This window comes from Agelaius tricolor, unplaced genomic scaffold (assembly GCF_023055355.1).
Source record: "Agelaius tricolor isolate 1412-34295 unplaced genomic scaffold, bAgeTri1.0.p SCAF_27, whole genome shotgun sequence".
NCBI lineage: Eukaryota > Metazoa > Chordata > Aves > Passeriformes > Icteridae > Agelaius > Agelaius tricolor.
In genome coordinates, this window is record NW_027269287.1 from 8,851,734 (window position 1) to 8,875,614 (window position 23,881).

At 37.9% G+C, this 23,881-nt stretch overlaps 1 protein-coding gene across 1 annotated transcript in view; it reads right to left on the reverse strand.

The window, feature by feature from the left end:
* Positions 1–668: 668 nt before the first annotated feature.
* RORB (RAR related orphan receptor B) overlaps positions 669–23,881 on the reverse strand; it is a 137,943-nt gene continuing 114,730 nt past the window's right edge. The window contains exons 5-10 of the mRNA XM_071448569.1: positions 19,479–19,600; positions 18,079–18,211; positions 15,801–15,908; positions 14,591–14,701; positions 10,448–10,560; positions 669–9,960 (exon numbers count right to left, since the gene is read on the reverse strand). Coding sequence (XP_071304670.1) covers positions 9,805–9,960; positions 10,448–10,560; positions 14,591–14,701; positions 15,801–15,908; positions 18,079–18,211; positions 19,479–19,600 — 743 coding nt within the window. The 3' untranslated portion in view covers positions 669–9,804. The remainder of the gene's footprint in view (positions 9,961–10,447; positions 10,561–14,590; positions 14,702–15,800; positions 15,909–18,078; positions 18,212–19,478; positions 19,601–23,881) is intronic.

Consider the following 23,881-nt stretch of genomic DNA (forward strand, 5'->3'; position numbering starts at 1 on the left):
GTTAAGGGTTATTTTCTCTTTTGAAAATGCACACACTGTACCTTTTCCGGATAGATGTAGGTAATTTAAAGGGACAGGAAAAAAAAAAAGCCCAAACCAAAACCCACAACAGAATTTATTTTCTTTCTTTCTTTTTTTAATTTTGCATTAAAGAAAGGAACTTCATCAACACTGATTGTCATTTACAGAAAACATTCAAAAATCATGTGTGCATTATTATGAAATGCTAACAGTGTTTAACTAATAATTTACAGGTCATAAAATAAGACAAAGATCTATTACATTCTAAAGTAATATAGAACCTTTTCATTTGACATGGATGCTGGTCCTACAAGATTCATGATAAAAAAACCCTCAATGGTCACTTTCTAAATTAATCAGGCTGTCTTTTCACTCACATACACATAAATTAGGTCAATTATATTAAACAAGGGAGAAAGATCAGAAGAGAATTGCAGATGTAAAAATGCTGGATGAACTCCTGGCACTGTTGAAACCAGTGAAGTGTTTGCTGCTGATTTCAATGGAGCCAGATTTTTACTCAGTACATCATGATTCATTTGCAGTTCTGCTTTTTGCATCTACAAGCCAGTTAAGATACATGATAGTTATTACACAATTAAGCTTATTAAAAAATAAAAAGAAATCACTGTTGACTCTATGAGGCATTTGATTTTAGAAAGGAACTTTTATTTGTCTTTTGAGAGTGATTAATTTTGAGTGTTAGTCATTATTTTATTAGACTGTTTATTATCATACTTCTTGACAGGCAATGCAACTCTTGTGTGTTACCAACAGTGGTAAACATGCTTACCAAATAAAAAACAACACACTCCTAAAATTAAAATTAAATTGATTTACAACAATATAACTACAGCCAAGCACCAAATAGCTCGGGGCTTGGATCCTGGATCCTTAACATCTCATTTCATTTTAACAAAATGAACTGGAAATAGGATAAAAACATTAGATATTTGAAAGTGGGAAGTATATGAAAAATCATTTCTTCTCATAATCCTAAAAGCATTTTCAGGGATATTCCAAAAATATTAGAAAGCTTCATTTAAATCTAAATATCTATCTTAATTATGTTTTTATTTTTTTATAAATTGGTAATCACAAAATACTAGCCATTAAAGTCACATTTGGATGCCAGAACAGCATCTAAGTACTTTGCTAATTATTTATGCTCCTGCCTGTATTACATTACAGCTGTTGATAAACTGGACATAGTTTATTTTTTCCATTATGATCTTTAAAATGTGCATTTGGTGAAGATCAGTTATGGCTTCAGATTACAGCTCATGAGTGACCTGACCTCAAATCTGAATAAGAAATTAAAGGCATACAAAAATATTTTGCTCATTTGAAAGAGAGAAATGTTTCTATTAATATAAGTAATGTCAGAAGGATTCATAAAAGCCATATGATATAAGGAAGCATTATTTGCTTGAGCAGGTTTTCTTCAAATCAGTCAAATGCAGTCTGCAGGAATTATTATAGTACTCACTGTACAGACTTCCTGGGATCACGTTTCTCTGACAATCCCACACTTGTTTCCAAATTATGAACAGAAGCATACACTAAATATCAACGGCTGGTCAAAAGGCTTTATCTATTACAATCAGTTTCCATAAAAACTGAAGAGTACATTACACTTACAGGAAGCAAGTACATAATTTGCTCTTTGATGTTTTTCCTCTTTAAAAAAAATCCAACATTACAAAGTCTTATGTTTAAACAGAGACATAGAAAAAATCAGTGTATTCACTGTCCCGAGTTATTTACAGCAAAAATTACAGAGACAGCATACATAGTATTGGACCTTCCACAAGCATATATTAAAAGTAATTACATATGAAAAAATATTTATTTGTCTTCTACATTTCTACAATACATACTCAGGTTTCTTTCTTCTTGTTTTGTTTGTTTAGTTTTTAAGTAACTTCTTTAGTGTTAATCAAATGAGGCAGAGTGCAGCTGTAAAATAAGGGATTTTGTTGCTGTTATGATTCCTATGTTCTTTATATTGTCCATTCATGACAACTGAAGTAATTAATTTGACATGGGAATTATAGCAATTAGCATAAATCTCAAAATACCCAATGTATTCAATTTAGCTGAGTGTTGATAACAGCTTAGAGTTCAGTTGTGCTTTATTTGTTGCCACAAGTACAATCACAGAGCCGCTCCCAAAAGTGTACTAGAGGTCACATGGCAGTCACACAAGAGGCAAAGACTATCATGGCTAGTTCACAGGCTATGCTACTCAGTGGCTTTTTAAAAAATAAGTGCACGAATAAATCCCCATATACTGCACGAGAATGTGTGGTCCACACTCCGTAGGGTTAAATGATTATTAGCTTTTTGTACTAACAACAAAACAACTTTTTTGCCTGATTCTGACATTGAAGTGACACATTAAAAAAACCACAAATGTAGTGCATCTGAATCTGAATCCCCAAAGTCAACAGCCTAATGTAGTTACTTTGACTTAATTAAGCTGCGTGTCTAATCAAGACAAGTATAAGTGCTTTTTTTTTTTTTTTTTTCCTTCAAATAAGCTGGTTTTATCCAAAACAGTTGTCAAGGTAAAGCCTATTCTTTCCTGTTCTTTCCTGTTCTTGGTGGTTAACCATCTACTCCTGCTAGTGTTTCAATGCAGTTGCATTCCTGTCGCCCAAATAAGGGGCAAATGTGTTCCTATATTGAAAACTAGGAATAATTGTTTAAAATTCTCTCCAGACAGTCTTATATTGAACATACTTTACTGCCGTCCATGTACAGTCATAAACAAGGACCTCAGCATTTTCTTGAAGCAGGAAAAAATTTCTCAACAGCAGTATCTTCATTCATAAATTAGCAGCTATATCCAACAAATCAAAAAAATATGCAAAATCACCATGATATCTACATTAGTTGAATTTTTTCTTTATGTTATTGTACAGAAGACCACGTGCAAAGCAAACAATTTCTGCAAGTACAGTTACAAAGAAACAATTACAATTTACTTATTGCTGCTATAGCCAACGCTGTTTTCTTTCACTTTCCCTATGTGCTGTGCTTGAACTGTGAGGATGATGAAATTATGCAAATGTAGTACATCATGTTACTCAACTCACTGTGAGCAGTATTATCCTCGCTGCCTGCAGTAACACCCAGGAAATACTTCTCCTTTCCCAGAGGAGGTTCAGCCTGCCTTTTTAGGAGAGTTACTGATCTGTGAGCTACCACTGTGGAAGTTTTAGGACTCTTTTCACAATGGCTCTTGTCTGCAAACTGCATACACAAGTGGCTTTTAGAGCTGCAAACAGCTTCTGGGATGATAACTTACTGGGGTGTTGGGCTCATTGTCACACAGTCATGCAGGGACAACATGTGCAGGGACAACACGATGCATGCAGGGACAGCACAGCTAAGTGAGAGCATGAAGGGAAAGGAGGAAGGAGCTTCCTTTCTACCACCTGGGTGGAGCTTCCCTTGCAGGTTGCAAGTACCGATCAACTTTGAGAAAGAATGAAGATGAGTCATTTACTACTCCAAGCCTTGTTCACTAGGAGCTAGGAGTGAAAGGAAAAGGAAAGAGAGGCCAGGTCCTCTGACCAAAAGACTGAGCCTTTTAATGGGAAGCTATCATGCTAACAAGAACTTCAGTCACTTGGACATGGCTTCTAGCAACATGAAGGATTAAAATAAAAATTGCAATGGGATGCTTGGCAAAGAATATGATGGTGAAGATCCTGATGCATAGGGATGCTGGCCTCTTAACTCCTGAAGTGTCCATCAGCCTTCAAGGTGGACGGGGTTCAAAGGATGGAAGGAGTCAAAAGCCACGCATACTCACTGTGATAATGGGAGCAATGATCATATTCAGAGCTGAGGAAAACCTCTTGGTTGAAGACATGGAATTAACTTAATGACTGGCAATGTAATCCATTGCAATTTATCTTTCTGTGTGTGTTCTTGTAGTGACAGAAAACCTGTGGTGTAAAGCTAGGGATAAGCACATTTCAAAACTCTAGGAGGTGGGAGTACTTTTCACTAGCATAGTATAAAATGGGGTAATGTTTTCTTGATATGAGAAAGGAACTAATCATACCATGGAGAAGTATTGCTACAGAGTCATGGGCTAGCTATGATTTTGTGCATCCCTGAGAGAAAATGGTAGCTGTTAGCCACTTGCTCATGTCTACTTCTTCTTCACAGTCACTTCTCCATGTCCTAGCTCAGCGCTCTTATCATTGCTGACATACTTATTCCATGTCTTAACCTTTCCTCTTACACACCTGCAGCAAGTCTGAATATGAGCTCACATTAATGGTACATAAACTAAGTACTTTGCAACTTTGTCAGTTGTCTAAATTCAGTAATTCATACAAAGCTTGCTTACACTTTGTTCCCAAAAGGACCTTAACTTCATGAGCCGATGGGTCAGTAGGACTCTGCTGACTGTGAAACAACAGGCAAAGTCTGACAGATCAAGCTGAGGAAATGCTGACAGTGAATTCAGTTTATACCAATGTTATTTCTAATCATTGGCTTGAAAGCCTTGTCTGGGTCACGTTCACTTGGGCAGCTCAACCCATGCCCTTCAAAACCTCTAACATTCTCTTTCGTATTATCACTGTTATATTTATAGTTATTTTCAGTAATGAAACATCCCTGAGTGGCATAGAGTGCAATGTTTGCATCAAGCAGTGATTGTCATTTACGAAGCATGAAACTAATAGAGTAAAGACGAGGACGGGGCCTCCAGCACACTGTTCCTAATGGATGTCAGAGATAGGATTTAGTTTCTAGAGTGGAGGCAGAAGGTGCTGGGACAGGCTGGTAGGTGTAAATACACTATATTTTATTGGCCAGGGAAAAGCAAGCTGCTCTGTCTCAGGGTTCTATTTCACACATCCTTAGACATAATGAATTGGACCAAAAAAAAAAAAAAAAATTGTGTTTCAGTTTGATCTTATGAGCTATGTTCCTGGGATGTCCAAAAGACAATGACTGAAAATAGGAATGACCTTTCAGGTGGGACCTTAGCTCTTCTGGAAACAGCACAATCAATGCAGAGTCAGGAGGGAGGAGGAGGATTGGGGGAGCCTTAACATCTTTCAAATGATGTTTGAAACACAGCTTCAGAGGGGTCAAAAAGTCAACAGGGAAAGGAGCTATCAGCTGCACATCTATAGCTATGCTGCCTGACCAGTTTATGGGACTGCTGCAGTCTTAGAGAAGCTGGTACAGCCTGGTAGAGGGAGGCCAAGAGGCTAGCACACAGGAGCAGCTTTGCATCCTCTTTGGGTAGAAGTTGTTACATCAGAAACCCTGCAAACTGTCCCAAAGGGAAACACACCCCTACACAAGCTGCCATGGTGAAACTGAACAAAGAAAATTACATAACAAAGCTCATCTTCATGGGCAGCTCTGGCAGCTGCTCCACCTCAGCACCATAACCTGGCACAGGTACTGAAACAGCACTGGTGCCCAAGGTGCAACAGGACAATAAACTGACCCCTGTGAAACTGGGCTGAAATAACAACATGGAGCATGAAGTCAAAGCATTTAGGAGAGCAACATCTGCCTTCTGCCCAACAGAGCTCACGTGGGACCTCTCAATGCCAAGGGCCCCAGTCTTGCTATCAGTTGAGCACCTTCTTTGCTGAAATGCCTCAATTTTTGTTGACTTTAGTTAGAGCTAAGTGTCTGACAACTTGCAGAATCAATTCATTCATGCTGTTCATTCACAAGCCAATCAAAAACTGTACTTTGCTTTCAGAAACAGGTTTTCTCAACTGAGGTGCCTTCTAATACCATGTTTCTTTTCTAGCAACTTCCATTAGAAGGAAATATGAATCTTAGAATTAATTCTTTATAAAAAGAGCAGGCAAGAGAGATACAGCAAAATGAATTCTTTGTGGTAGTATAATGAACACTGTAAATCTGCTTCCTCAATGCCAAAGGCAATTTAGCATAATATGGTTGAATTACTGGAGAGCAATGCTAGAAGTAGTAGATTCAATACATGCTTTAAATATATGCTTTAAATATGCTTTAAAATAACCCTTTGTTACAGGTCCCAGGTTAATCAATCATTAAAAAACATGTCTCATTTGAAAAGTTTGTCACTAAAAAAATCAACAAACATATCCAGTTATTATAGAAAGAAGATGTGATGAATTTTAGTTTTAGACACTTATTTGAAAAGTTTCAGCTTTTACCGTGGACTACTGAAAGCCAAAAAAACTAAAATGAAGAACTAATATTGTGAATTATTAAATTATTTACTAAAATTCATGCTATTTTGTTCTTAAAAGTCCATGGACAATTTGAATATGTGAAGTCCAATATCAAGAATTTGAAATTTTGAGTGTAAGTGACTGTGTCAGCAAAAACAATCACAAAAATCCAGCCTGTGTCATGTGATCATTATGTGTTGTTGTACACTCAGTCAAAGAAGGGCAAAAGAGGTACTATACCTATGTGGCCAAGCCCAAGTTACAGAAAATTAAATAAAATCTAATTGCAGTTACCACAGCACAGTTCCATAAATAAATAGTGTTTGAAAATGAATTTTCATTTTCCAAGTAAACCACAACACTATTTGCTCAAATCCTGTACTAATAGTAACAAAAATTTGTTTGGCAATAATTGAAAATCTCAGTAGATGTTATTGCCTATCAATGACAATGAAGATCTTCTATGGCAGAGAATTAGAAGTTTTAAAAAGCCAAGAATTCACTTTTATTTCTAAACTGGATATTTCTACCTTTGTGGTCTCTCACAAGTTACTTAACCTTTTTTCTTTCATTTCCACAGCTTTAAAATGTGATCATAATCATTACTGATTGGAAAGGTCATGACATTGTAGTGATATAAGAATAGTGCTTTAAAGATTAAAGGCCCTGCAGATAATAATTAGTGTCATTTTCACTGGTGACCTCCATTTAGTTATCTTGCCTGAGAAGTAATTCAAAAATCCCAAGGAGCAATTAGCTTATTAGAGAAGAAAACAACATTTTCAAGATGTAACACACAATTGTGAAGGACTATTTATAAACATGACAAACCTCTTTATTAAGCAGCACTACGAACAATAGTATTTATCACTTATTCTATATTTCTATGGGTTGGCTAAATATATACTTTTGATATACTGTAAATGAATTTATAAAATATTTCAAACAGTATGTGTGTGTTCTTGTGGTGGGAAATCAAGAAAAACATGAATCCCCTGCAATTAAAACTGAGCACTTCTAGAGTTCAGTATGACTCCATTTTTCTCCCGATAAATCTACACAAATAATAGGTAGACATTAAGTTTTGGTATACACATACTTGAAATGTGGGATCCTTTTCTTGGATTTGCCATACAAAAAGGGCTGCAAACAGGTAAATCATCTTATAAAAGAATTTCAGTCTTACTGTTAGAGTGGTATAAAGAAGCATTAAGAGAAATGCTTTATTATGTTAATCGAAGACATTTTAAGGTAGTCACTAGAGAAATGTGTTCTGAATTTGGAGTAAAAAAGGTAACTTTAGTAACTGCTGTTCTATATAGCATTAAGCAATTTTGAAGAGTATGTCATATTTGCAACAAAATTCTCACAACTAAATTTGCTGGACAGATTTTTTTTCTAAGTTGTAATGGACCTGCACAGAAACATTTATTAGCTGAGAGTTTGTAACTACTTTTGTACCTGTTCTGGCACTATTAAAACAGAACAAATGAATTGTGATATTCTCAAGACTTGATTCTGCCACAAAATACATATGCAAACTTGCAAACTGACTGATGGAAGGCAAGGGAGAGCTCCTCAAAGTACTTGAAATAGCCTGTGAATTATCTGCTCATGCAGAAAATTGAGAAGCCTGAGACCAGAGCTGCCTGAGGCATTAAGTTATCACTACAACAGACCCGATTTTCTTCACCCACCCCAGGGCCCACCTGTGTCCCTGTGGGCTCCCTGTGACACTGCCCCTCCATGAGCCTGGCAAACATGCAGGTCCTTTGTGCTTCCCCTTGCCTTGCCTCAGATTGCACTGGCTTCTGCATGATTTGAAATAAATAAACATCTGCTTGTGATCCTGCCTTCACTTCTTTTCTTCTCTACTGCCTGCTTCTTCTTATTTTTGCTCTATGCCCTTTGCTGGTATCCCAGGAGGAGACTTCTCTGAAAAAGTTCACAATGGGTAAAAGTGGTGGTAAAGAGAGATGTAGCAGAAACTGAATCCCTCTTTCAAAGCTAAACCATCTGTGTTTTGTACTACTGGCAGAATGCAGATACATTAATAATGACTGCTGATTAAACTTAATTAATCCACAAGATTAATTCCATGGCTGCCTTCCACTCCCCTCTGTGTTCGCCTTTGGTTTTGCAAGCAAATGCATGTGCAGTCAATTCAGAGACAGACAATAAGAAAGCTCCAGCCCTTTGCTCCACTCCTGAAATGCATTTAAAATAAATCCTATATATGCATATATATATACAGTTATATACATACAGATATATACATACATATATGCACGTGTTTAAAACATACACAGATGTATGAGTGTAATGGAAACCATCAGTCCCATCTAGATGATGACTGTCAGAAACAGTGACAATTACACTATTGTTTGTAGTAACCATGGACTTCTCTCACTTTTGACTTTCTTCCTCCTTCCCTCCTTTCTTTCAGAGATACATTTTAGGCTTTCCACGGTTTTCACTGAGCTTACTACCTATCTTTCTAATGAGTTCAGCAAAAAACAAACCAAGACTTGAAGCTACTTTTCAAACTAGTATATATAAAACAAAATCCTGTGTGAAATCACAAAAATGTACAAATGGGATTGTCTACATTTTTAGTCCATGTTTCAGATACTTTACTGAGATCAGGTCCTACTACGTTCATTTTTATATAGGTTATACCCCTGTAACAGTGAGAAAATTAAAAAAAACCCCAATGCTATTCCTCTTTTCAGTAAAACCATCCAGACAAGGCTTTTGCACCATTGATACATTCCTGATGTTTGATTTACACACAGCACACATGCACTACAATACACACATCTCAGAAGTAATCCTGTCATTACAGATTGGCAGCTGACAATTTAACTCTGGCAAAGCAAATCTTGATTGCCCAAAGTAAATCTATACATTACTTGGAGAATGGGAAATACATGACAGCTGGGTTGAGCATCCTTTAAATGTAGGCATGTGATTTTACGTTACAGTATGTATGCATATAATGCATACATACGTATGTACATACATACACACATATATGTATATATATGTGAGTGTGTGTGTCTTCCATATATGCACCATAATTTCCAAGACAGCTACAGATTTCCACATGCATTAAACTATCTAAAAACATAGAACTAGGCAGTCTAATAAGTGGAATTTTCTTAAATTATATTTTAACAATAAACAGCAAGAGTAATACTGCAAAGTACTGCTCTATTATCATGTATATCTACAATAAAATTCTAGGAACAGTTATCTCCCAAAACATCCCCCAATAAAAGTAAATTAAAAAAAAAGGTAACACCCAGTGTCCTATATTTGTATATTCATTGTCAGTTCAAAAATGAAAAATAAAAAACAAAACGAAAAGTAAACAAAAGAGAAAAAAGACATCCCCACTCAGAGTTGCATATTTACATTCTTCAAACTGTAGCGGTGAAAAATAATTCTATTAAGTGCAGGACATTCCTAGTGTTGCAGTAGTGACATTTTTAATAATTTCTTCATGAAAACATTTCTTTGTCTTACTAGTGATGCATTCCATGACTACGTGAAAATTCTATTATCCCCTTCACTTGCAGCCAGTGGTTGAGTCTGGATTGAAAAGCTCCTTGTATAATGGAGGAAACAGTGTGTTCACTATGTCTGGATGAGATTGCTTAAATACCTGCAGTTTCTCTCCATGCAAGTTGCAAAGTGCAGTAATTGTTGGTATCTTGGCTATTAACTGTAAGACATTGAAGCAAAAAAAAAAAAAAAGGAAGAAGGTGGAAGCATATTTTATATAAATTACACTTTTCAAAATGAACTATGTTAGCTTCTTGCTGAGTAACTGAAAGCGATACTCTAAGCTCCATCAAAACCCACCCACAGGACTAGACATTGTTCTTACTGTAAGAGCCTGTAACAGCAGAAACAGCTGCCCCCAAAGTTTCAGCCATGGGCCAAAAATGCATCTGACAAGGAACAGCCTCAAGGAGCACATTTTTAAGGCAGTCACATTCTTTATAGGGTATGAATTAAAATTACTGTTATATTGAACAAAAAATGGAGTAAGAGGCAACAGGGACAAGAGTCAGACAAGCCTCTACACATGGCAAGAACACAGTGCATTTCTTTTAACTTACATTAATGTGGCAATACACACAGAACTGGCTGAAGAAAGAGAAGAGTCATGCTTGAGGACTGCTTGGTATTTTGTTTAAAGAAATTACCTTTGTCAATGTCTCCTCATCGAGATGGTTCTTCTGAATAACATGTTGAAGTGCAAAGTAAATCTTTTCCTGAAGCTTCTGGACCTTCCTTGGCTCTATTAACCAGGCTCGATCTGAGAAAAAGGAAAATAAAAGTTAAAGAATGCACAGTTGTGGGGCATGCTCATGGTGCATACAGGGTACTGTGCTGGCAAGTATCCACAGGAATGATAAATCTCACAGGGAAGGACTGCATTGCATGGTTTCAGAGGCAAACTGTCTTAACCCATTAAAGGGTTACCTGAGCACTTAATTAACACATACAAAACATACAGGAACACAGTGTTGGCTCTGCATTTATTTGTTTAAAACAGGATGCTAGGCATCAAGATGGGAACAATGGCTCAACATTTTATTATTCTCTGTTGGTACAATCAGTGTTCTAATTTCATACTGGCTAGGTGATAAACATGTCCCGTTATCTCAGTGTCTTAATACATAAATAATAAACTTACTGATCAAAACAGTTCTTTGAAAATAAGATAATTATTCAAACATTATTATATCTCATTATTTACTAGACTAATATTTTGAGAAAAATATATTCTAAATAAAAATAAAAGGCTTTCTTCATGAGAATTTTTTCAATAATTCAAAAGAATTGCAAAGTGCAAGTTTCTCATTATTTAAAAATGTTCTCTTAAACAACACAAAATGCAAGATAATCTGGAAGAATAACAGCTACACAGTTGTTTTAAAACCTATATGGCTGCTACTGGACTCAAATCCCACTTGCAGGAGGTTGTCCTTACAATCTGTATTTTCAAAAGTCATAAGTTCTGAAGAAAGCACACAGAAAGGGAAGTAGCAGACCCCTAGACAGCCCAAACCCATTAATGCAGTGTACTTGCAGCACCACTGAACCTTCTGTTTTCCCACACTGCAAACTATTTTTTTCTCCCTCAATCCAGACCAATTCTTGGGTATAGATTTTAGCTTTCATATGGGAAATAGGAAAACTTCTTTTATCACAGGCATGAATCTTCATGTACAAATTGAACAATTCAGGAAAAAACCCTTTCACTTTTCTTTCATCCATTCCCCATCATTAAAATAAGTCACACAAATGAATTAATTTAACCACTTCAATGAACACACATGCCACACAGGCTGGAACCGAGTGACATTTTATCACAGCAGTAGCACAACTCTGCCATTTGTCTGACTGTCTCTGGGGAGAGGTGTATTAAAAGAGTTGGTTGTCAAGTATTGTGAAAAGGAAAAAAATCAAACTTCAGCTACTTAACAGATGATCAGGAAAAGAAAACAGTATTTTGTAAACGTTAGAGAACTGTGTTCCCTGAAGGTAAGCCAAGGGATCCTGTGCCATCAGTGGCCATGGAAACAGAATTAGCTGAGAACACATGCACTTTCTACACAATAAGCACACAGTAATGTTTAGACTTCAGAGGTTAGGTGCTAAACTTTATGCTACTGCAAAATCTGGTCTTTAAATAATGTTAAATTAATGCCTATTGTGGCAGACTGGAGCTAGAAACATTTACCATACAGACCAATCCCTAAAGATTTACCTTTCTTCACTAGCATAAGGTTAAAAATAGACTGAGGTGGTTGAAGGACAGGTTCATCACTCACCTGTCATGAAGCATGCTGTATATTACACAAGAGTTCTTAAATTCATGACAAGAGCTAGGCAAAAATTTTTAACAGATGCTAACTTTGTCTCCCAAAATGTGGTTTCTACCCCCTGAACACCATCTGTAAATTTGGCTGGAATTTCAGAGGTAACTCTAGCTATATTCACAGAAATGCAAGAAAAAGTGAATAGATCAGTGACCACCTTTAAAGGACACAAGAAGCAGTGATTCAATAGTGTACTTTTCCTCTTGGGTTTTGAACTTCTCTGTCTTCAAAAAGTATGCTGTCCAAAAGGCTAGAGAACAGTGTAGGAAAGAAGTTGAGAGACAGCTCAGAAACAGACAAGATCTGCTTTTGCCAAAAGGAAGATGGGAAGAAGGAAAATGCCAAGTCAAAGTCTCAGGAGACGGATTGGCACAAGGGAGCAGCCATGTTCCTGTCTTACCATGTGCCTCTTTTGTATGTTTGAAGGTGGAGATGCCTCTGCAGCCTTTACTGGATTTGTACAACATTTCAGCTTTTGAAATCACAAGTCAATCTAGAGAATCACCTTCAAGCAGTGTGGTTATGCTCATTGTGAAATGGAAAATCCGGATTTCTGCTCTGAATTAGATGGATGAGACACTGGCCTTTGCAACCTTTGCAAGACCACTGATGGATGTTACTCATGGACACCCTTCTCAGGTGCCCTTACCCCCAGTGGACTACTCTGGTTTCTGTAAGGGGCCTAAACACTGAGATGAAGGCTGCAAGGATCACCTTTCAGGTGGCGACTTTTGCAGAAAAGAAACCTGAATATGAGTACTTCCTATGCGGAATCTTTGTATGCTTGTATTAGTCAATGAAAGGACTGGTGCAGGGACTTCTGTGAAGCAGTGCTTTATTTTTAAATTTTTTAATTTGTTCCCATGATGAAACTCTTTATTGTGAAGGAACCAGACCTTCAAGTGTGGAAGGAAATATTTCTTTTTCTATTGTTTACTGTTATTGGTTTGGTAGGAAAATGAATGGCACATTTCAGTATCAGTTCATTCTGGACTATTTTCTCTGTCTTCTCACCTCAAATGTAGCAGCCCAGCTGAAACAGGAGTTTTTTAGGCAATCAAGGATTACAGGTTTTTTATGGAAGAAAGATTGCTTTCACTCATGCACTTGTTCCTGCAGCCCATAATTTCCTTCTTGCTCTGTCTTAGGACTAGTTACACATGCTCACACACTACAGTCTGCATGCACCAAACACTTTTGGTCCTTTTAAATTTTTTTTTTTTTTTTTTAGCTAAAGCAATAGGAGATGTTGCATGTATTCTCTGGCTTGCAAACTAAAGGGATGTATGCAGAACTGCAGAAATTAATCAGAATTTTTATTCCACCTAATTTTTCCAGCAGCTAGCACCCTCTGCCACCCACCCATCTTTGATCTTTTCAGACTGCGAGAGGAATGATGGGCAGAGACATTGCTGATCCAGAGAAAGTCAGGACATCTGGGGGGTGGTGCAGAGGCAGCTCTCATGCCTGCACACAGCTGGGACACCTTTGAGGTGGAAATCGTCAATGTTTGGAGGGTTGTAGGTCCAATATTTTGGCGTAACCCCATGAAGAGTCACTGGCTCAACTATTTCACTTCGGAGCAGACAGTGTCAAGACCTGCTCCACGTGAAAAAAAAAGTATAGTCCTTTCAGTAGGTGCTGTTAACAATGAGAATGAATGTGTTGACACCATCTGTGATAGCCTAATTCTGACTAACATAACCTCAAACACAGATGTGCAAAAGTGCAAGGTGACCGAGAAGAAGTCTTCAGCGGAAAATGTTTGAAATATCATGGTGTGGTTGTTATTGTAAGGCATTTTAAGAGATTAGCCTCAGATGAAAATGTGTATCTATATTCCCTGAGGCATATTTAAAAATCCCACACTAAACTGTGAGCTTGTATACTAGATCCACCTTCTGAGCCAACTTAAATCACGAAACAGACTTCCTCTGTGGTCAGCCAGCCATCACTCCCTCAAATGCATACTTGCCTATGTAGAGTTATGATATATGAATACATGAAAAAGAGCATGTTGCACTTCTAATCACTACCTCTCACCTGGAACTAAGTTCAGACAGGACTGATCACCAATTTTTACTGTTTGAATTCTCATTCCCAAGAAAAAAGCCCATCATAGTTATGGACTATATAACCTACTCAGGGTGGTGATTTTTTGCTCCCTGAAAAAGCTAAGAGAAATATGTACCTCTTGAGTAACATGCTTCTTTTGACATGGACTGGAGGAAGGTCAGCCTGCATTTCTTGTCTGCACAATCCTGCTCCATGTTTGTTACACTTAGGATCTACCTCAAGTATATGTAATTCCTGATGGTATATTTGGGTAATTCAGGCATTCTTCCACTGCTTAATACATTGCTTAACATTATTTGATGCAGCTTAAACAGCTATTTAAGTATGTAGAAACAGAGGTGGATAAAGAGCAAAAAAAAATCAGTGTTTGGAATGAAAAATTACCTGGTGATATCAGAACAGCAGATGAAAACAAGGCAATCTCCTCCTCAGTCAGCTGTAAGGAACATAAATTCTTTGCAAAGTCAAATGCTTCATTTACCAGATCATCAGAACCTGCAGACCAAAGAGAACAAAACCAATGCTAGAAGTCAGCTCTTTAACCTCCAGGGATTGTTTGGGTGTCAGAAAAAGTTGTTCCTGAATTTCTGTACTGCTAAAGCAAGTGCTTTTTATTAACTACTGAAATTCCACCGAACCTGAAAATGGCACTAAAGCGTACATTGAAGCAAAAAAAAAAAACCAAGAACTAGGATCAAGTACAAAAATTGCACAGACATCTAAGGAGAGAGTACTCTTTTCCCTTGATCTGAGGAAAGAATTGGTATTTCTAAACAGGTATTAAACTTAAACAGGAGGAAAGACCAGCCCTAAATAACGTTCATATATAATTTTACTAATAAACAGTACAAATGTTTATGAAAATTTGCAAAAGCATCATAAAGATAAAAATAAATCAACCAATAAACATTCATAAATGCTTTAAACTTGTAAAGTAGTATGTTTATGATACACACTAAGAAAAAAATATATATGATAAATATATGCATCTGAAGGCAGTATTTCTCTTTGAGTTTGGTCCTGTATCAATTTCTGATAGTGTCAGTCTGATGGATGCACAAAACACAAACATTTCACTATTAACATTTCAGGTAGCACTAAATATCATGTTGAGAAACCAAATATTTTTTTCAGTACATGAATCTAAATGAGCTTACTTAAAAGTTTTAGGCAAAACAGTATTTTCAGCAAGTTGTACCAGTTCATTATTTTAGTCTCCTCATTTCTGGGGCTAAAATTGCCTTCTGCAGGACACAATTATTGGGAGGGATTTGATACATCAAACATAACTGAACAGTGAAGATAAATAGCTTGGCTCCTGCCATAAACTCATGACTCATCAAAACTTCAGAAGGCAAAAAAAAAACAAAACAAAGAAACCATTGCTATGCTCTTTTATTAGAGAAAAACACCTATCATTGCTAGTAGCTAATGGAGTCACCTTCTTTTTCTTTTTCTCTTCCAACCTAGGCATTTGGAGACTTGGGGATTCAACATTTACTGGAGATTTCCCCTGTGGATCACAATTCTCATAAAGACAAATTTCTTGCTATATGGCTCATTGCAATTGGTTGAAAAAAGAAGAGCAACATACCCAAAGCTTTAAACATTTGCATCCCTCCATACTTTCCTTCAAACAGAACAGTATTGTTAAGTGGGTTGAAGGCACGGCACATTCTCACCAAAACCACTTCCAAGCAGCCTAGCAGACAGAAAAAAGAGCAAAGGTACCAGGTATTATTGCCTACCAGAGCACAGGAAATCTCAAGAATATATTTACGAAGTCATCAGTCATTAAAAACACCAGAAGGGACAGGCACTCTTTGAAGACATCTAGATTATACATCTATGAAGGTGAAAAAAAGTATTTCTCTCTGCTTTGAATATAGAAAGGGGTCATTTCTGGTCCAGTCTAACCACCTTTTCTATAGGTTGACTTTTTCACCTTTTGCAGAAAATTAGCAGCCTGGACTGAATCTGAATTTAGATCTTGGGCAAATAATTTCAGTTTGAAATACTTTAATTTCTGAAAATTAGGCATTTATTGGAACTTCTTTTTAATAATTAAACTTTTTTTTTTAATAACAAAAAGCAGCTTTGGTCAAGGCATATAAAAATCCCAGCTTATTTTGGCTGGAGAGGGAGAACATCACAAAGCATTTTTAGAAAGAATGTACAAGGTAAAGTGCTGCCAAGAGCACCCCTAAATAGGTTTTACTTCTTGTTTGTCTTTCTTTTTCTTTTTTACTGGTTGTTGACTAGAGAGAGAAATACTTTTTTCACTTCTAATTTCCAACTGCAAAAATAGGCAGTTGGAAAAGTGGAAGGAAGAATTTTAAGATCCCTTAACTAAATACAGATCTCCTGTAAGATGAGTCCTGAATCTGAGGACTCTTCTGCAGACATGCTTTTGAGAGAAAAGTCCTCATTTTCTAACTCCTGGTCAGCATTAACAGCAGAAGAGAAAATAAAACTTCATATATTTTTATATGCTATAGCTTAGCAATGTTTTCCAACAGTAGAGTGAGATAAATCTTTTCCTGAAGGTGCAGTTGTGTGGTTAGCTTTGCCAGTCAAATGAAATTTCATTTGACTGGCAAAGCTAACCACAGGGGGCACAGTGGTATCTGCAGAATTTTCAAAATTAGTACAAGATTAAAAAAAAAATTAGTTTTTGTGCTATAACTCCCATTTTCTAGGAGGTTGCCTGTGTGTTCCCTGTGTCTCTGTATCACTTCCCTTTGCAGCTGTGCCCATCATCAGAGCCCAGTCTCTCACCAAGACACAGTCATGGTGCTTGTAACGCCAGGGTTGTGGGGTTGATTTCCCTGTGGGCCACTTAAGAGCTGGACTCGATGTTCCTTGTTTGGTCCCTTCCACCTTAGAATAGTCTGTGATTCTGGTTTTGCCACTGAGGTTAGCTCATTTGGTTGGAGTATGGTGTTAATAACACCAGGGTTGTGGATTTGATCTCTGTTTGGGCTATTCACAGAAAATCTGGCCTCAATGTTCCCTTACAACTCAGAATAGTCAGTGATTTCTGTGTATGGAGTGCTGAATCACACAGGCTTTCAGCCTTAGTGAAGAGATCTCTCTTCAAACAGAAGCACTTCTTAAGTTTTAACAAGCTGCCTCATAAGCATCCTAGCTTTTACACATGGACAGAGCAGGAAACTGATATGACAGGGTAAATGTAGTTAATTACCAGTCATGGTTCTTGTGGCTCACTTAGTCATGCCATTTTGTCCTTCTGGGCTTGGCAGTGTTACTGCACAGTCACGATAAATCTTGTCAGGATTCTTTTGGAGGACAGAAATTACTGAGTCCCTTGATATGAAAGGAAAGCCCTTTTCCCCTTGCCTTTATGCACACACATGCAAACCTGCCATGCAGAGACAGCATGGCTGGAGCACACTGCTGTAATCTGCTCTCATTTATTCTGAAACCAACTGGCACCAGCAGGAATTTTCCCTCCTGTGCACTGGCTGTAGTATATTTCTGTAGTCTCATTAAAAAGATTAAAGATGACCACAGAGGCAGGCCCCAGTGAGCTTGCCTTCGTTTCGTTAATGACAAGTGGGGATTTTACAGGGTGGCAGATGACTGATTCAACCAGCTCAATTTTCAGGCTCCTTCCACCACATGTCATGTTGAAGACTGCAGTTTTTGCAATGGTTTTGTGTGTGCGTGTCTGCGTGTGTGTGTCTGTGTGTGTGTGTGTGTGTGTGTGTGTACTTAATAACCACAACTGACTGTAGAGGGAAGGAGATCATACGGCAGTAACATTATTAAGGTGGAAAAATACAGCAAGGTTAATGCATTTCTAGGGTGCTGGGTGCTAAACTAGTCTCAAGCCTCTGGTGTTTACCCACCTGACTTAAGAAGGAGAATTTGGTCATTCTGGCAGAGCTCCATGAAGCCTGTTATGCGCTTTGCAAACTCCACCACATACTGGATAGCATGGGTGATCTGAATGGCACACTGCTGCCACAGAGCTTCTCTTGTCTTCCAGGAAAACACACACGGAAAAGCAAAGCGGTGAGCAAGCGGGTACATCAGTGCATCAAGTAATTCAGGTGGCCTTGCAGACAGCAGCACTCCCCACACTCCACCCCATACCCAGGCAGAGCTAGCAGCCCCTCTTCTTGTCTACGTAGCCAACACTTATCATTAGAAGGCTGTTTTCACAAGCCATTGCCCCATTGCCATTACTCATCTGAACTCTGGCATTGCCTCCTCAAAGGAGCAGAATGCAGTGCACACTGTTAAGATGTGGTTCTAATGTTGGCTTTTGTGCAGGACAGACAAAGAGTGGCACAAAAAATGTACACATTCCACAGCACTCTTAGGCAAGAAATGGTGCAATGCTATTAATTTATTCAACAGACTATTTTTCCTAGTTAGAAACTTAAAATATATAATTGAAGTATCTGAACACAGATTACATAAAAATTTGGAGTTCCTCATAATCATTTTCCTTGCACACACATGTGTGTAAATATAAATGGATGTTCCTGGTTTCATGCCACAGCTCTGCAAACTGTGGTGTATTTTTATTACTGCAAATACTGCATAGCCTCTCAGATTTCAAAGAACAAGCTGGAGTCTCTCCTGTGTCTTACATGACCAGCTAATGTGCCAACTGAAGTTTGACTGCAGACCCATCACCAATGAAGCCAGTGCAAGAGGCACAGAGGTTTCTGCTGACTCTACTACATCTGGGGACGTGACAGGGAAAATAGACTGAACTTGACCTGAGAATTGCAGGAATAGAAAAAAATGTAGTGTAATGAGATCATTTTTCCACCCAATATTAAAAAGCTTCAATTTAAGGAGTACTTTCAGCTTGTTATTATCTACTGTTGTAAGTGACAGGTGTTTGTTATTCACTTACAAAACAGATGTGTTTTCAAAATTACAAGGAATTGAGGTTTATGTTGGCTAATTTTCTTAAAATCCTTACAACAGAGGATCCAATAATAATCACATGAAGTTAACAGAATTTGTGCATGAGGTTTAGATCTGTAACAACAAGCACAGAAAACTGGATTCTATGACCATATCGAAGCTTTAACATTACAAAGAGCCCAATATGCTGGAAAGCTGCTGCTTCTTTTTATGAAGTGTCACTGCTTTGCTCTCAGTAACCAGTTCCCCAAAAAAAGTGAAAAGTGTATTTTGACCTGTACAAAACTCATCAGTGTATTCTTGCCAAATAAATTACTCTGTTAACAATTTCAAGCAGAAGATAACGCATATTACAGGGTTGTACCTTGCTCTGGTAAACCTTTATTTCTTCATATGTGTGGGTCTGCCATGCTAGCTGATGTAATTCCTCCATTGTATATTGACATGTCTCCAAATGAGACTTAATGATATTCTGTGCAATTCGATCTGTGAAAAAGAGAATAAAAATAGCTTGCATGAAACAGTGAATAGTGATCTGCAACAGCAAAATGTTGAAAACAATGAAGGTGTTGGAAAATGCACTTTAAGAAAATTAATCTTTTCTTTTCAATGCTACCTTTCTCATTTGTTTTTAATTTGGAAGTTGATTATTGCAAAATGTTTCAGTATTCAACCCAAAGCCAAATGATCTTGATAAACAGTGGATCTGTAGATGAAAATAACAATGACTTTTGTGAAACTATACAGAATCCTCATTCTGGAAGTGATTTAATATGTTTAAATAAATTTCACTTGGAGAACCTGTTTACCCAATTGCTTTTGTCTGCCCCAAACCTATGCAGTAACTGGTGGACTCTTCTAGCCTGGAGAAGAAACACTGCTGTTGATTACCAACCCAGCAGGGTACCCCTTCAGGCTTTAGGCCACAACCTCTGCATGAAGGCAGTATCTCCCCTCCTGCTGTGTGTAGGTGTTTGCTTTCTTTCCTCATTGTCCATTTCTTTCTAGTTCTACTAAAAAACTAATCTGCTGAACTCAGTGGTCAGCATGTTTGAGAGCTGCCAGGTCTCTCAAATTGACTGACTGCTTGAACTTGCCACGAACATTTGCATTACATTGAACACTGTGTGACTCATAAAAGAAGAGTAAACAGATCTCTTTTTTCTCAAGTTAATTTTAAGCAGGATCATTTTCTGATTGAATTTGATGAGCAAGAACATGGAGACTGGTTTTAGCACGGGTTAAAAGCTAAAACTAGTATCCTGGGGTCTAGAAGGAAAGATGGAGGACGTAAATCTCACACACAGCACTAAGCTACCTTAAAGCTGTCCTGAAATTGCAGCCTTAGAAACTACTTCACAACATGGAATGCAGGATACAAGCAGAAAGGAAAGCATTCAATGTTGCCCTGGAAACCCACTGAAACTATGAGTAAACTTCTTAGACAAGTATCTTAAAGCAAACCTTTGCCCTTAAAGCCACTTGAGTGGATTAAAAAAATTCACAAAAGCTTCCAGCAAAAATTCATTAGCATTAGGAGTTGAAATGTTGTGATAAAACATGTTACTGAAAACTGATGATTTCCTATTTTGCAACTTTGGGTCCTACACATCTAATGAAATTCATTGCTTCAGCCTGGAAACTTTACTTAAGCCAAACAAAGGAACAAAGTTGAAGCCACAGAAGTAAGCTGAAGCACTTGCAGTAGAATCAGCATTGCACAGAAAACATTTGTCAAAAAAGAGAAAAGGACATTGAAAATGCATTAGCCAAACCTGAGCATGGGAAATAGAAAGACCTAGGTATACCATTGCTCACTTGTTCAGATCCTCAACAGTTTGTGTAGAGTGTAGGGATCTGGAGTCTGGAGTTCCAAAATAAATCTGCTTCTTTGACCTGAACTGACTGAACTTAGAAACACCAGCAAGAAGTGAAGCTGAAAAAAGAATGCAGAAGTGCATGTCCCTGTAAAAACTGCTAGAGGAGAGCTATTTGAAGGACAGATGCCTGTCCTACTCACAGTTAATAAACTGAGACTCAGTAGAAAGGTGCTGAAGATAAAATGTTGTAGGTTTGCATAGGAAAAATAAAACCTGCTTAATTCAATTTGTGCAGGTGTCCTTTTACAGGTCAACACTATCTTTAGGATTCCTAATGGAAGACTTGACTCCAGCCTATAGATAACTAAGGATGCATATTAACAGAGTGATCTACCCACTGTTCTTTTATAGAAGGTTAGATGGAAGTCTTAACCTTTGAGGTGTTGCATTTTATAATAAAAAGGTATTGCATTTTATAATAAAAATCTTGAACATAAATGGGCATCTCTCTTACAATAAATGTCTCACATAATTCCATATTACTGTGTAGACAGATTTCTAATCAGATAAAGTAACCTGATGTCAACATTCTGAAAACAAGACCTTTTGATTTCACTGACTTCAAAATATATTCCATTAACAGTTCTACATGGCTGCAAAGCTCCTCAGCTTCCCTCCTCTTCCTAGCATTTATGTATTTACCTGAGGAATGAAGAGCTGAGAAGCTCTGCAGAGCTTTCTAGGGATGGCATCCTGTGTTTTACCCCATGCATCTTTTCCTTACACACTTATGCTTATGCTCAGCTGACATTAAAACCCATTTAGATGTGCAAAGGCCTGGGGCAATCGCAGCAAGCAGCAGCTCTGACTGCTGACATCCAAAGAGGAATCAGGTGCAAGACAGACTTGAAACCCTTGTGCCGCAGGCTAGGCGAGGCTGAGTGTGTGACGGAAAGGGTACACAGGGTCTCTGAGGAGAAGGGAACTGCTCATTCAGCAGAGGAGGCTGCTTGCTTGCACTCCCTGCTGGAGTCCCTGGAAGGAGCTTTATGCAAATATAGCCTACAGCTGGGTGGCAGAGCTGACATGATGTAAAAAGTAAAAGAAGTATACACCTGTCTTGGCTTCTCAGATGGTCCAGGAACAGAAGATCCAACACAGGCAGAACAAAGAATATCACTCTTAAAGAGTTCCACGGACCATAGCATTTGGTTTTGACCCTGACATTTTCAGATTTTAGCATCTTTTTGCTAATCCACTCCAACTTTTTGAAGTTGGAGTCAGTGCACATCTTGGCAAATCCCAAGGAGAATGGCATTCCTAAACCACTGGCAACAATATAAATGACATCTGATGTAAACATGTCCTATTGCAGGTACAGTCCTGTACCCAAAAGATATGAATTTCTGGGACACCTGGCAGCTCTGAAATAAGCTGACCACCAAGTTCAACAGGTTAGTTCTCTAATAGAATTAGAAAAAATGGACAATGGGGAAAACAAGAGAATATCTACACACAACAGGAAGAGAGATACTGTCCTGATGCAGAGGTCCAAAGCCTGTGGAGGTACCCAGCAGGGGTTATAATCTAATAAATAGCTATGTTCTCCAGGCTAGAGGAGTCCACTGCAATTACTTCACATATCAAGTCTTGACTTTGAGTAGATTTTGTTTTCAAAAATCTTGGGCCATAGATTTCAAGGGTCCCCTATCACTGGGTAACTGCATGTACACAACTAGAAATCCTGTTTGGATGAACTCCAGGAACTACAAAAGACAACTCTGTTCTTGTGACTTCAATGTGAGCTTCATTTCTACTTGAAATATGGTCAGCTCCCCATAAGTTACAGTAGGTTTGCTATATGAAAGGGAAAGCAAAAGAGATTATTCTGGCCACACGGGTGTGAGAATCAAAGTCTGCAACATCTTATTTTCTAAGGACCAACTGCTCCAACTATTGAGTGAAAATTAGTATTTCTAATGAAAAGAATCCCTGAGCCAGGATGACAGTACACCACCAGCCTGTAAATGGCAGGATTTGTAAAGCTTATCTATCTGCCACATAGGTAAACACAAATGTAGACGAGGTGCTTTACTCCTCCCCTTTTGCCCAAATACTGGGTTTATTACATTAGAGCTAAATCTCCTATCTGGATCACTTGAGACATAAAAATCACAGCATTTCCGAGCGGATTTACTTTGTCTGGGAAGCACGGTCCCCAGAAAATAATGTTCTTAGTATCCAAACTCTGGTATACACTGGGATGGGAAGCATTTGTATTAGGCAGCTTCATTCTATAGTTTTCTTAGTATTGGTAGCTTAACATTTTTTCTTGAAAAGCAAACAATTTTTCTAAAAATGCTCTGCTTCATTGAAAAAAAATCTAGAAAGAAGTATTTGCTTCCAGAGAGATAAACCAGAAACAACATACTCAATCAAGGAAATTGTCAATAATTGTAACCAACAGTTGCAAAAAACAGAAACACTCAAACAAAATACATCATGGGGTGTCCACTTACATTTCATTACTGTCCTGCACGTCTCTGACTGACTTTCTATAATGGCCCACTATTCTAGCTGTACAGCCTCATCTGTTCTTAGAGGACAAGGAAATCCAGATGATTTTTTTGGCATGGCTGGAGAGCAGACACCTGAGAGGTCAGGCTGGTCCCCAGTCCACGCAGCATAGGGCATGCTGCCCTTCCTGTAGCAGGGCCTGGTGAGGCCTTGAGAGGTGCCAGACCAATGGGTGGATTATTTAATTGGAATTTACAATGCAGCAGTTAAAAATATAGAAAAGTTCAATGTACAGTAGGAGATGTTCAGAAAAAACTGAAAATTGTACATCATGAAGCTGAAGAGGACCACGAGAGATCCATGCTGTTTCATGAAAAGAAATGGTTTTTACATTTGTCCTAGCCTACCTAAAACAGAAGACAGAATCAAG